This window comes from Corvus hawaiiensis, chromosome Z, assembly GCF_020740725.1.
Source record: "Corvus hawaiiensis isolate bCorHaw1 chromosome Z, bCorHaw1.pri.cur, whole genome shotgun sequence".
NCBI lineage: Eukaryota > Metazoa > Chordata > Aves > Passeriformes > Corvidae > Corvus > Corvus hawaiiensis.
In genome coordinates, this window is record NC_063255.1 from 38,882,721 (window position 1) to 38,895,806 (window position 13,086).

The 13,086-nt window shown below is 40.7% G+C and overlaps 1 protein-coding gene across 1 annotated transcript; it reads left to right on the top strand.

The window, feature by feature from the left end:
* The first annotated feature begins 378 nt into the window (after positions 1 to 378).
* Positions 379 to 10,131, top strand: LOC125320424 (fructose-1,6-bisphosphatase 1-like). Its single transcript, XM_048292732.1, has 7 exons — positions 379 to 577; positions 2,984 to 3,146; positions 4,798 to 4,890; positions 5,916 to 6,059; positions 7,275 to 7,412; positions 8,612 to 8,731; positions 9,710 to 10,131. Exons 1-7 carry the CDS (start codon positions 408 to 410, stop codon positions 9,899 to 9,901), a joined length of 1,020 nt encoding a protein of 339 aa, XP_048148689.1. The 5' UTR covers positions 379 to 407; the 3' UTR covers positions 9,902 to 10,131.
* Positions 10,132 to 13,086: the final 2,955 nt, after the last annotated feature.

The window sequence follows — 13,086 nt, forward strand, 5'->3', positions numbered from 1 at the left end:
GGACCGTTAGCATTGAAGTGTGACCACTGCAAACACTAAGAACTACCAGCACCCGTGTGTCGATCGACTGTCTGTGCCGTTCACAGAACGAACGCCCAAACCATCCTGACCTCGCCTCTCCCCGCACAGTGTATGAGACAAGGTTTGGTTAAAAAAAAAAAAAAAAAAAAAAAAAAAAAAAAAGTGAGCGGCGGGGCTTTCCCGCCGCGGATATTTTAGAGTGTCGGTGGGACGGAGGGGTAGCACCCCCGTCCTCATCCCCAGCCCGCGGCGGCGGTGGCGGGGCCGGGCCTGTCCCCGGGCCTGTCCCCGGGCCTGTCCCCGCCCCTGCCCGCCGGCCCCGCCCCGCCGCGCTGGGCCAAGAGGCGATGCCGGCGGCCGCGGCCCCACTCGCGCCCGCCGCCACCATGACGGACCGCTCCGCCTTCGACACCAATGTCATCACCATGACCCGCTTCGTGATGGAGGAAGGCAGGCGGGCCAAGGGTACCGGGGAGTTCACGCAGCTCCTCAACTCCCTCTGCACGGCCATCAAAGCCATCTCCACCGCCGTCCGTAAAGCGGGCATTGCCAACCTGTGAGTCCAGGGATGCACCCCTCACCTTCGCGCATCCCCGCGGGTCCAGGGCATCCTGCTGTCTCCGGGGTGGTGGGTGTCGGGATGAGGATGGGGATGGGTATTTCTTTCACCAGAAAAGCCTGTGAGTGGGGTTGCATGAGCACATCCTCTTGCACAGAGCTGAAAGTAACTCCTTTACTGTCTTGGTTTCTTGATTTTTTTTCAAGTGATAGAGGTCCTATGACTTCTCAATAGTATAAGGCATCCAGTCTTTGAGAAATGTCTGCCAATAATAGAACTTCATTGTTACTTTCAACAGGTGTGGGTGCCTGGAACCATAAGACCACATATACTGAAAGACAAAGCCTAGCAAAATATGGCTTATTGCTCCTTGCATACTGCTTGATATCAAAGCACCATTTTATGCTTTGAGGTGTGTAATCAAATTCAGAGTGGTTTTTTTTGCATATTGCATCACAGCAACTAGAGTTTCTCTACAAAACTTTGGATGTCTAAGGCTTTTAGAAAGTGCACTGGCTAGGAATGGCAGTGTCTGTAGTCAGCCAGTCAGAGGGATGTTGTTCTGGAGATGCATCAGAAGGAAATTGGAACTCTTGAAATGTGAAATAGCTGAAACCGCTTGTAGGTAACTAATCCTCCTAAGTATTTTACATATTATTCATAAGCCCAGTTGTGTGTTATCAAGGCTTTAGAGATGGGCTACTTCATTACTTAATGGAAAATGTTGTAAAGAGAAAATGAATTTGCATCTACAAGCCATGCAGTGGAAAATATAATTTTTAAAAAGGCAAAAATCCTCCACTTTATGTATGTTTGAACTATATTTCTGTTTTGACTTCAGACTGCATGTATCTATGGTAATTTTTAGTTGTTGTATGCTAGCCCTTTCATATGCCTCCTATATCTATCGATACAGACTAGGGTTTCCTAGATGTAACCTGATATGTAAGCTTAAGGTCCTATTCCTTTTGTGTCCTACGTGTGTGTCTGTTGGCAGCTGCCCACAGGTTTGGTATCTGGGCCCGTAGACTTGCCTTATGATCCCCTGGACAGTGGGTTTGACTCTCCAGCAGCACTAGGACTGCATTGGACTCATAAGCCTCCTTGAACAGATCTCCTACTGTGGGACTGCATTTTATAAGCAGTGGTGAGATTTTGCTTTGCTGTCAGGGAATGTGAACATGTAGGGATCACTGGAATCCGTTTCTTTGGACCACCCTCAGACTCAACTATATGCTTAGTGCTGCTCAGCAGGGGAGGTGTAGAACAGCTGAGGAAGACATACAGACCCTTTCCAGCTGCAGGCTCCACACCTGACACCTTGTCTTCCCCTCCCAGGAGTCCCCAAAAGATGAGGTGTGAGAGCTGTGCTGCTACTGTGCCTCCACATAAGCATGGTGTTCAAAGTACATTTTTTTCTAAAAGCATGTTCACAATTGTAGAAAAATATTCAAGCCACTGTAACAGAGAGAGAGAGAGAGAGAGAGAGAATTATGTCTTTTTCTTTGTCTCATGCATTAAACTGAATAAGTGCAATGCATTGCTAAAGTAGTGTGTTCAGTGTTATTACATAAAACCTGAAATACCGGTGTTCAGCCTAATCAATGAACTGTAGCTGAAATACATAGGAGTCAGCTGAATGTGTGCCCAGCTGGCTATTGTTTTTCTCTTCTAAGAGCTAAGCTTCCCCTTTCTGTTTTGCATGCTTACAAAATCACCTATCATAAGGTCTCCTGGTACTTCTGCTTGCCAGATGGTTTGATTCTGATTAGCTCGCAGCATTTTATTTGTGTTTCTTATTTCTATTTCTTGGTTCTTTACCCAAGGAAACGTTTACTGCTTAAAATCAAAACTGAAAACATTAAACTATAAATATGTTGATTTATTTGTGAGGAGACTTTTTCTGCTGCAATTTCCACATCAGGAGTATATTACATACAGAAGATAGCATAACTAGCATGGTCAGATTCACATACAGATTCATATTTAAAAAATAATATATTCATATACTGTTAAAATACACAGTTTTTTAATGAATTCTTAGCTTTTAGGGAATGCAGAGCCGTAGAATTCAGGAATAATATGTAGGTCTTAAGAGCTCACTAAGAAGCACAGTTGTAACTCAGCCTTCATAGCCTGGTCTGTCTGTGTTTACCTGTAGTTTACGAACTATTGAAAAGCAATTCCTTGTTTTGTATTTCTCTTCTAGATATGCAACCACAACTAACGTTAACAGGTCTCAGCAAGAATTCATTGGGAAGTAAATAAACAGGCTTAGAGAGCTGAGATGCCATTTGAAAGTGCTGTATGTTTACAAGAGATTTTACAGGCATAAGAAACAGAATACTTTAGAAGACACAGTGCTCCATTCTCACGAAATACTTTGTCTTGCAATTGCTCTAGCTATGGAATTGCTGGGTCTACCAATGTGACTGGAGATCAAGTAAAAAAGCTGGATATTCTTTCCAATGACCTGGTGATTAATATGCTCAAGTCATCCTTCAGTACATGTGTTATTGTGTCAGAAGAAAACAAAGATGCTGTGATAGTGGAAACTGACAAACAGGTTAGTAGCTTTAAAAGTTCTCCCTGCTTGATTTCAGATCAGCCTGTACAGGTATACTGCTCCACATCTAAAAAAATAAAACTGAGCTAGAAGTTTCAGAAAACAGGTACTTTCCTAAACTGGCAAATGAAGGTGGAGGTGATGGGTGGAGAGAGTGTTAGTCAACATTTGTTCTTTCTGTCATTTCTGCTCTCCAGACTTATGTTTGTTGGTTTGGGGTTTTTTTCTGTGTTATTCCTCCCCACCTTCTTTTTCTCCCACCTTTTTCTTATTGTAGAGAAAATATTTCATTCATCACCATCTGATCTCTGGAACTATACTCTGAGTTAGTCAAGCCCTTTTGAAATGTCGCTTTGTGAGTAGGACACTGATGAGCTGTTCTCTGCAGGTCAAATCTCGAGGTCTTTAATTCTTGAAAATTCTCCTTGAAGCCCATGAAAGACTTAGCAACAATGAAACAAAAGCATTTTTAACATTTATTATTATTTACATTCACAAGCCTGCATGCACTTGTGGGATAGTTCCTATTTCCTAGATAATATTTTGGTCTGATCCTGTAAAAATCTGAGTAAAAATTTAGTAAAAGTGAACAGCAAAATAATTTACAAATTTACATAATTTGCAAAGTATAATAAAGTTTGTTTTGTTTAAGCAGTTCTCCCTCTCCCTGTTGAGAAATCTTCAAAATTGATTTTCTAGGCATTAGATTTCCTTAGCTCTGAACAAATATTTTCAAAGATCACTGAAGGAGTCTCAGTATTAATGCTTTTCTAAACTAAATGTGAGCCAATACAGTGTTTTTATCAATGCATACCGGGAATTCATACTTGCAGATTAGAGCATTGCTGAACTTAAATAGGTTTCTGACATGCAGGATAAAATCAAATGAAAAACAAATAAACACTGTTGTTACACACCATTATTAAGACAACTATAAATGAAATGAGGGGGGAGCAAAATATTTAAAAGGTACAGTTAATTCAACTTTTTCCCCGGTACTGGCAATTTCCTGTATCTACAGGATTCCTTAATCCAGCAATAAGGCAGGGGCTTCTTTTTTGACCCCCCAAACCCAGGGTAAGGTCAGTCTGGCTAAGGTAATATCTGACCATTTCAGAGCATAGATAAAGGAAAATGTACAGTTTAGGCATAGCAGCCATTAAAGGGCTTTTTAATATCTCTATTTTTTAGCTCTGCATGAAAAGGACTGATTTTCATTTGTTTTTTTCTTCCTTATTATTAAGAAAGACATGTTTAACAGAAGAGAAAGTGCAGCTTAGCCTAGGTGGTGGATATGACAGGATTGGCTTTAATTACACAGATGAAAGTAAACCAATAAAAGTATTCCCCCTTTTTTTTTCTCATATTAAAAAGTGTATGAGAAAACTTCACTTTTCCTGTGTTGTTATCTGCTATGTACTTTAGAGATTTCTGAGCTTCTGGTCTGGCACAAATCACGGTCATAATCAAGAATGAAATCTGGGCCAAAGAATTGCTGACATCTGAATTCGGTTTCTTTATAATCTATAAAAACTTTTTAGTTCATATTGCTGTGTAAGTCTCTGAGAAAATGTACCTACTGAAATGCTTTTATCTGGGGGAAGTTCATAAATACTGTCACTAATTTAGTTCCCTCTTTTGTATTTTCCAGGGTAAATACATAGTCTGCATAGACCCTCTAGATGGTTCATCAAACATTGACTGTCTTGTTTCCATTGGGACCATCTTTGCAATCTATAGAAAGGTAAAATTTTTTCATGTAGAATAGGAAAAACTATTACTTTGCAGCTTTTGGTGAAATAAAATTGCATGGGAAGACTTAATAAAATCTAATTAAACTTGTTTGTGAAAGAGACTTTCAGGGCAAGCTTTAAGTTAAATCTAGTACTTCACAGATGCATGGATTTGGATTTGAATTTGTCAGGATTTGAATTAGTCTCTTAGAAGATGAAGAACTTATGTGGAAGCCTAGCTGATATTTAATTAGCCAGCTAATGAAATTACTGCTTGGAAAAAATAATGTCTTAGGTTTCATGAATATTTGTGTTGAGGCAAAATACCACGTAGTTGTCATCTACCTGGGGAATGTGCTTTCAGGTTTTCTTGTTCTCTGTACTAATAGTCCTGTTAGCCTGAGGACAGGCTTCAAAAACAAGCCAGAGCTGAAACATGTCATGTGCATTTGAAGTGTCTAATTCACTCTGAAAGGCAGAAACCCTGTCTGAAGGAGCTTGAAATACCAGACTTACAGGTCACAACATGGGGGGAAAAAGTAAATCAGATAAAACACACCCAACTGTCCATTTCAATTGTCTTTTATATGTTTTCATACATCCCAAAGTAGCTATTTTCAACTTCATTTTTGTAGGAAGCAAAAGAAAACAAAAAAAATCCCAAGTACTTTTGATCAGCCTTGAACTCTCTGAGTCATGTTTCATTTCTTTTCAACTGTGCCTCAGAGTTTTCCTCTGAGCTGTGTTCATCATCACCTACAAGGAGGTACATAGCTCTTTATTATCTCCTTAATCCTTTCCTGCTTCCTGCATTCCTGCTAGGCATAGTTAGAAGAGCATTTCTAGATCAATGTGTTTGTATCCTATATATAATTTGTATTAGTGCATCCAGTAGGAATCTCAGTTGTGGATCATGGAAGCATTTGTGCCACCTCATGCATGGATGTGGAGCACAAGACTGTCCCTATCCCAGAGCCCAGTTATGTACCAGCAATAGAAATGAAGTAAAATCAACTATATTCTTTTCTTGTTCTAGGTGTCCCCTGATGGACCTTCTGGGAAAGATGCTTTACAGCCTGGACGTAATCTCGTGGCAGCTGGATATGCGCTCTATGGCAGTGCCACCATGCTGGTACTGGCCACTTCTGCTGGAGGTGTCAACTGTTTCATGCTGGATCCGGTGAGAGTTGTCTTCTGTTTCTTTGTTTTGCTATTAGGGATTACCAGCTACTGTCTTTAAGAACTGTTTGTCCCCAGGAAAATCAACCAAAGGAGCAGCTTTCAAGGTAGCATGAAGGAATGAAATGTAAGTGTACTCGTACTTACAACCCATCAGGAATAACGTCAGGAGACTTGCATTCCTTGATGCAGGAGTGCCATGTGTGACTCAACAACAGGAAGACAGCTGAGTCAGCAGAGCAAATACACAGCATATGTAATCATGTGATATTTAAAATAAGCAGTTTTCTGCAGTACAAAATGCCCTTTAAGTCTTATTTGTCTTTTCCTTAATGCTAGGACCTTAGTAAACCAGAGGAGCAGAAATATTTAACCTTCTTCTGTGTTTTCAGATCCCACCATGATGTGTAAAAGAGTAAGTGATGTGTGTGGGTGATGTAACATTCTAGCATGCATTTACCATGAGTTTTAAAACAAAAATCGTGTAGATCATAGCTGAAAGTAGTTTGCTTTAGTGCTCTGTTTCTTTGTGATCAGTCAGGCTGTGCCACCTGCCAGTCTTAAATTTTTATAACCTTCTGTGATCAAGCTGCAGGAAATACAACTTGGTACTTTCTGTTTACTAGCAGCTTAAATAGATGCATGTATTTTTAACTATGTTTAGGTAACAGATTTAGCTTTGAGCATGCATGCATGTTATTTTGTTTACTCTTAGCACTAACTTGGAAATTTACTTTAGAGAAAACTAAACAGACCAGCCCTTGGTCACAGGCTTCCAGTTAGCCCAAGCTAAAAGGAAGTGGAATATCTACAGCTATTTGAGCATGTTTATGCATTGGTTCAGCCAGCACTCTCAGTTTCCAGACTCCTCAGGGTTTGGAAACTTACATTGTTTTAAGTCTAGCAAAAGAGTGGAGAGATAACAAATTTATGGACAACAGTATTTTTTGGGCATAGGAAAGAGAAAGTGCTTGGAATGGTAGTGTGAAGAAGCTTGCATGACCCCAGGATTCATGCTTTGTCTGTGTTTTATGGATAAACAAAATACTTTGCACATAGATTGCAAAGACCACTTTTTTGTAGGTACTGAATTGTTTTTAAAAATTGGCAGTGGTAGTAAATTTTTATTTAATTGTGTATAGTACTGGACTATGCCTTGGTTTGCAAATAAGTGAGCAATTAATGTTAACAAATAGCTTTTCTTTCTTACTGTTAGGCAATTGGAGAATTCATTTTGGTTGAAAGGGATGTGAAAATCAAAAAGAAGGGAAATATCTACAGTCTCAATGAAGGCTATGCTAAATATTTTGATCCTGCAGTCACAGAGTATCTCAAAAAGAAGAAATTCCCTGAGGTAAAAGATCCTGTTGACAAGCAATGTTCATGATTTCCAGTGTTATGATCAATCATTCATTCTCTCATGCACTGTTCAGAGCTTGTTTTCCTTTCCTGTCTATTTAAAACATAACTTGGTGTAGGACTCCTAATGAGAGCAGTTGATGTAGCCAGATATTTCAGCTTTCTCCAGTATGGCACTATACCTCTTTTGCATTTTTTTTCCTTTCTTCCTTTTTTCTTTTTTTAAATCTTTCTTCCTGAATGAAGGTCTGAGTAATGGTGCTGGAGGCAAAACTGGGCATTTGGTAATCAAGCAGAGAGGAAATCTTATCTGGTGATGAAGAAATTTGATCAACGTGTTGTATTGCTGCTTCCTCACTGCAACATCTGAATAGCTGGAGAGCGGAGTGCAGATGGCAGTGGGTCATTGCTCAGTGGTGACACGAGCTGTGTCCTAAGGGTGCCTCTCACTTGGAAATCTAGTGTAGTTTCAAGGCCTGCTTTGTGGTTGTGTGGCTTCCTGGTGTCAGGAGGCCCCAAGCGCCAAGGAGTGCCCATACAATGTTTTCATGCCTTAGACGTTTCATCACTGGAGTTACTACGCTGACAGTGAACTGTGAACACCTACTTTTGTTAAGTGTTAGTGTCCCTTCCTGACTTCCTGATCTTGCTTTGAAAGAAGACTGATGTTTTCATCTGACGTCTTTCCAGGCTTAAGGTGTTGTGTATTTAAAGTGTATTCCAGGGAGTAGAATAAGGAAATAATATCAGAAGTCAACTATTAACATTTTCTTAACAAAAAAATTGCAGAAGCTGGCAAAAATGGTTGGAAGAAGTAGGAAAGATCACTTCTTTTGCTCCTTTTATTTTTTTCCTGCTAGAAAAGACAAAGCCCCAGTGTTGATTCCTACTACTTGATTTTTTGCTACTAGAAATGCAGTGTTTTCCAAGTATTAGAGCCAGTGGAGAGCTGGGATACATTTTCAGTTGTTGTCACTACTGCTCATCTATGCTGAGGTCTTCTGCCATTCCTTCTGCTTGGATTTTCCTGGTTAGAAAATGAGGAGGATACTGACATGCTCTCTGAAACTACTTTGAGTATTATCAATGAAGCATGATACGGAGAAGAAAGATGTTAGGACTGCTAAAGGGGCATGTGGGGGAGGTTAACCTGATGTTCTCTAGAGTTACTTTTATTGAAATGTTTTCCTGTAGGATGGCAGTTCACCGTATGGTGGGAGGTACATAGGATCTATGGTGGCAGATGTGCATCGCACACTGGTGTATGGAGGAATCTTTCTGTATCCTGCTAACTCCAAAAGTCCCAAAGGAAAGGTAAGCCTGAATAAGCCCAGTTACAGGAAATGTTACTTTATGTAGACATTTCACTATCAAGATTAATATTTTGATTGCAGAACCTGTGTTGTGTAACTTGGTAGTTTGTATTTCTTGTAGGGGGGGATATGGCCATCCCTTGCACACTGTCACAAGTGACAGGACCCTATTGTCAAACACCTGTTTTAGGGCTGCTGCTCACCTGTTTCAGCTGCAGTGACTTCTCTTTACCTGCAAACATACCTAGATTATGGAACATACCAGGGGGTATGCTGCTCAAACAGGCTCCTCTGCACCATGTCAGCTGAAACTGGTGGTGCTGGTCCCAACCAAGTAGAAGATCACAAAGCAAACAGTCTGCATTACCCTGAGATTCCTAGTGCAAGCTAGTTTGTAAGAAGCCTAAATGTAGTTGTCCCATTGGGAGAAGCTCTGCCAAAGGGAAAACCATTCCCATCTTGTATGTGGTAACAGGGCTTCATCTGGAGGAACTGTGCCTGACTGGATCTGCCAGGACAATGGTCAGTCAGGGAAGATCACACACTTACAGGCTGACAAGGGGACTGTTTATTCAGCAAAGACCTTTGATCTGTTTTGTAATTGTCTGTAAATTATTGCTTCAGGTTGCAGATAAGATACAGTTATTCATTATAGCAACTTAGTGGCACACTCAGAACGAGTGTTTTTCTTTATTTTCACACAGTCCTATGTGCTCTGCCTCGTTAATGGTTGTGTCTTAACATACAAGCTTTATCTCTGTGTAAATAGCACAATGCAAACATGGACTATCGAGAAAGCACTCGGATTGGGCAAATCCAGCATTCACTGTGTTTTGTTGAAAAGCAAAATCCACACAATTTGAAATAAAGAGTATTTAGAACATTGATTGGTTTAAAATCAAATGCCAAATATATTTACATTTAATGAGTTTTGGCGTTGCCTGGCCTGACTTCTGCCATTTTGACTTTTGTCTTCTAGCTGAGACTGCTCTATGAATGCAATCCTATGGCTTTTGTTATTGAGAAGGCTGGGGGAATAGCAACAACTGGTCATCAAGCAATACTAGATATAGTGCCTGAGGATATCCACCAAAGAGTGCCTGTTGTCTTGGGGTCTCCTGATGATGTGAAGGAGTATCTTGAGATAGTCAAGAAGCATTCAGCTAAATAAAGAAAGCTTGCTGGATTCACTGTGCACAGGGGATAAAATGTCTTACGGCTGATCCAAAGAACACACTGCAGTACTGTGAGATTGAGCTGTCTGACTTCTGTAGCAAAAGAGCAAATAAGCCATATTTTCGTAAGATTTTTTTAAAGTAAAATCTTGTGCAATTGCATTGTGCAATGAAAGGCATTAAAAGATTGCATTAAAGGAAGCATTAAAAATTAAAGCAATGGAAACATGTGTTTTCTTTTTCATTTATCATTTTTGGTTACGCAAGAGCCAGAAGGAAATACTTTGTTGCATTTGATATCTAGGGGGGAGAGACACTAGCTTTCTCAGACAGACTATCAGCTGTACATCTGACTCTGTCCTCTTTTAAAAGTCTTGGGAGGAAGACTCGGCAGTCTCTTACAGTGAGTGACCTTTCCTAGACCAGTGTCTATGCCTCAGAAGTTGCTCACTGTACTTTGGTCTGGGTTTACTCTGACCGAGAATTAAGGTTTGTGAAACATGGGCATTAGTGCATGTTAATTCTGACACATGATATTAATGTTGCTGCTTGCCACTCTATCAGGTTCAGTTACACAAGGATTGAAAATGACATGTTAGGGTGGAGGGGGTTTAATGGGATAAAAGAGTATGTGTAGACAGCTTGTACATAGATTCTGCTGTGATGAGCTGGCTATCTTTGCCAGAAATTTACCCCCTTACTTGATGAAAACAAGAACCTGTGTGTTGCTAGCAACCCCCACCAGATGTTCTTTGTGTTGTTTTGGGATTGGGGATTACCATGGAAAAGGATTCTGCTGTGCAAGCAGAAGGGAGGTGTGAAGATCCCCCCAAAGCATACTGACATTTAATACGCTCATTCAGAGCACGCTGCTAGGAAGAGCATGCTAGGGCTTGGGAGCTAGATGGGCTGTCCACCTGTCTGGATACAGTTTATGGCTGTCACACAAGCATTTTGAATCCATTAAAATCAGAAAATCTTTGATATTTCTCATGGCCCTGTCTAGGGGTGCTGTGAGCTATAAGCCTGCCTGCCTGAGGGCTTTGCATGTGTCAGTGCAGATAGCCTGACTGAGCATGGTTCTCCTTGTAAAACAAGAGAAGAGTGGGGGAGAACCTTGAGTCCATGGTGCAAGGGCATGCTCCATGAGGGCTCACACAGATAAAAACCTGGGGACCCTAGTTCTGACAGGTCACGCTGGGGCATTTGGAGGCATACCAGCAAACCTTAGAGAGTTGTATATATGCATCTGTTCTCCAAATTGGTAGGGGGCAAGACATTTCTGTCCGGGAGTGAATGGCCTAGTTTCTGCTGAAAATGTTAATTTGGATGAGGCTTTGCTAGTGGAGATGACTTTCAGGGACCTGAGCCCTTAAAGGACTGAGAGTGTTGGCAGTAGTCAATTTGGACTACAGTGCCCCAATGGTCTGTTAGCATGACTGGGCAGAGAGTATCCACAGCAGATTTTTGCCTAGTTACCATAATTCCTTGTCTGTGTTCTGCCCTCAAGCTTGACGAGAATCCCGGACTGCATGTATCTATTTTTAATATACCATACTGGCAGCATGTAAAGGTTATAGGAGGAAAGTCAATACTGCCCGTGTTTGCTAGGTCAGTTCTCCGTGTTTTGGATTTGCCTGTAGGCTGACATTTTTACCCATTGTGAGCTGGGTTTATCTTCTAATCAGTAATATGTAAGCCCACATTTGAACAATATCCCTGGCTAGCCACCAGTGGGGAGAACTATTTAGTAATCTCCTTCCATCCCCCTTTCCAGAGCTCTCCCTGCCTGCCAGCGCAGAGCAGGAAAGTGGGTTTGTCACAGTGTCCACTGTCAGCCCCTGTGGCAGTTCTACCCACTGCCCTCCTCAGAGGCTGCACTGTGGCCTTTGGTGAAAGGTCACTAGCTCCAATTTCAGCTGGCACCATCCAAGCAACTAACATTTCATATCAGTTAGAAAAGGTGTCACCTTTAAGACTCAGGACTGGCCCATACACCAGTGCAAGTGTGAATAATCCCCAAGAGCTCTTTATATTAGAGGCCAAATCTACCACAGATCTGTCAAATTGAGGTGTTTATTTTTTTAACCTTCTTATGCTATTCCAACCCCTTGTACTGAGACCTTCTCAGGCTTATAGACAATCATCACACATTTTTGACACACTCTGATTTCTCCCCACCTCCCCAAAATGGTAATTATTTATATAGCCTAATCATTCAGTATAATCATTTGGACTATTATCATTCAGTGAGATCACTGTATTTATTGTAACAGGGTGAAGCTTTCATGCAGTCCAATTGTGTGCTTTTATCCAAGTTTATTTCTCTTTTTGCTATACTATTCACTGCAATATTTATGGAAAGCTTGGTTGAAGAGTCTGTGTTCTTTATATTACAGTGTAAGTTAATTTCTTATTGAAGGACTGTTACTTGACCATCTCAAAGCATTGTGCTTTATACGTAGTAAAAAAATCCAGTACCTATAAAATATATTTGCAGATTCAAAAAAAAAAAAAAAATAGAGGCAAATAATGGACTTATTAGCTCTGAAAACGCCCTTTGAACCACTGACTCCAAAACAAACGTTTGGTTAGAAGATGGTATGAACTTTGTCTTTTTGAACATTGCAAAAGATCACTTGGAATCAACAGAAGATCTGCATGTGATGTTTTGACAAAAGTTAAAAGTCACAGGCCAACTGCTGCCCCATTTCTTATTTACTAATTTGATTTGGTTTGCTTATGGTATTCCAGCTACACAGCAGAGAGATTTTGCATTAAATGCATTTTAGTACTGGTCAGGCTGACAGCTGCCATGATGATGAAATAATGTGCAGAATGTAATGTCTGTACTTTAAGCTAGCAGGTATTTTTTGCATGTATAACGTGAAACCTGTCCCCTTCTTTTATTAATCCTACTATGTGCTATCCCAAAGCTCCCTACATACATTATATTTTGTTTTCTACAAAGTCTGTTCAAAAGAAGGAAGTCTCCTAACCAGGCAAAACGTGCTCTGTTAACATTTGCCTTGTGATGTGTATCCTGTACATTTAACTATATCACTGGAGCAGAAAAGAGAAATCTTCCAGATTTTTTTCTTCTTAAACCATTGCCTTAGAGGATGTAGTGCAAAACCAGCCTGTTGCTCCGTCTGAGCAACTCTGCTGCCAGTCCTTTCTC

Excerpts from the sequence above, each read along its gene's own strand:
- LOC125320424 (XM_048292732.1), top strand. The coding sequence starts at position 408 with ATGACGGACCGCTCCGCCTTCGACACCAATGTCATCACCATGACCCGC. Across the intron at positions 3,147-4,797 it reads TAGTGGAAACTGACAAACAG|GGTAAATACATAGTCTGCAT; the intron begins GTTAGTAGCTTT and ends TGTATTTTCCAG. Across the intron at positions 8,732-9,709 it reads CCAAAAGTCCCAAAGGAAAG|CTGAGACTGCTCTATGAATG; the intron begins GTAAGCCTGAAT and ends TTTGTCTTCTAG.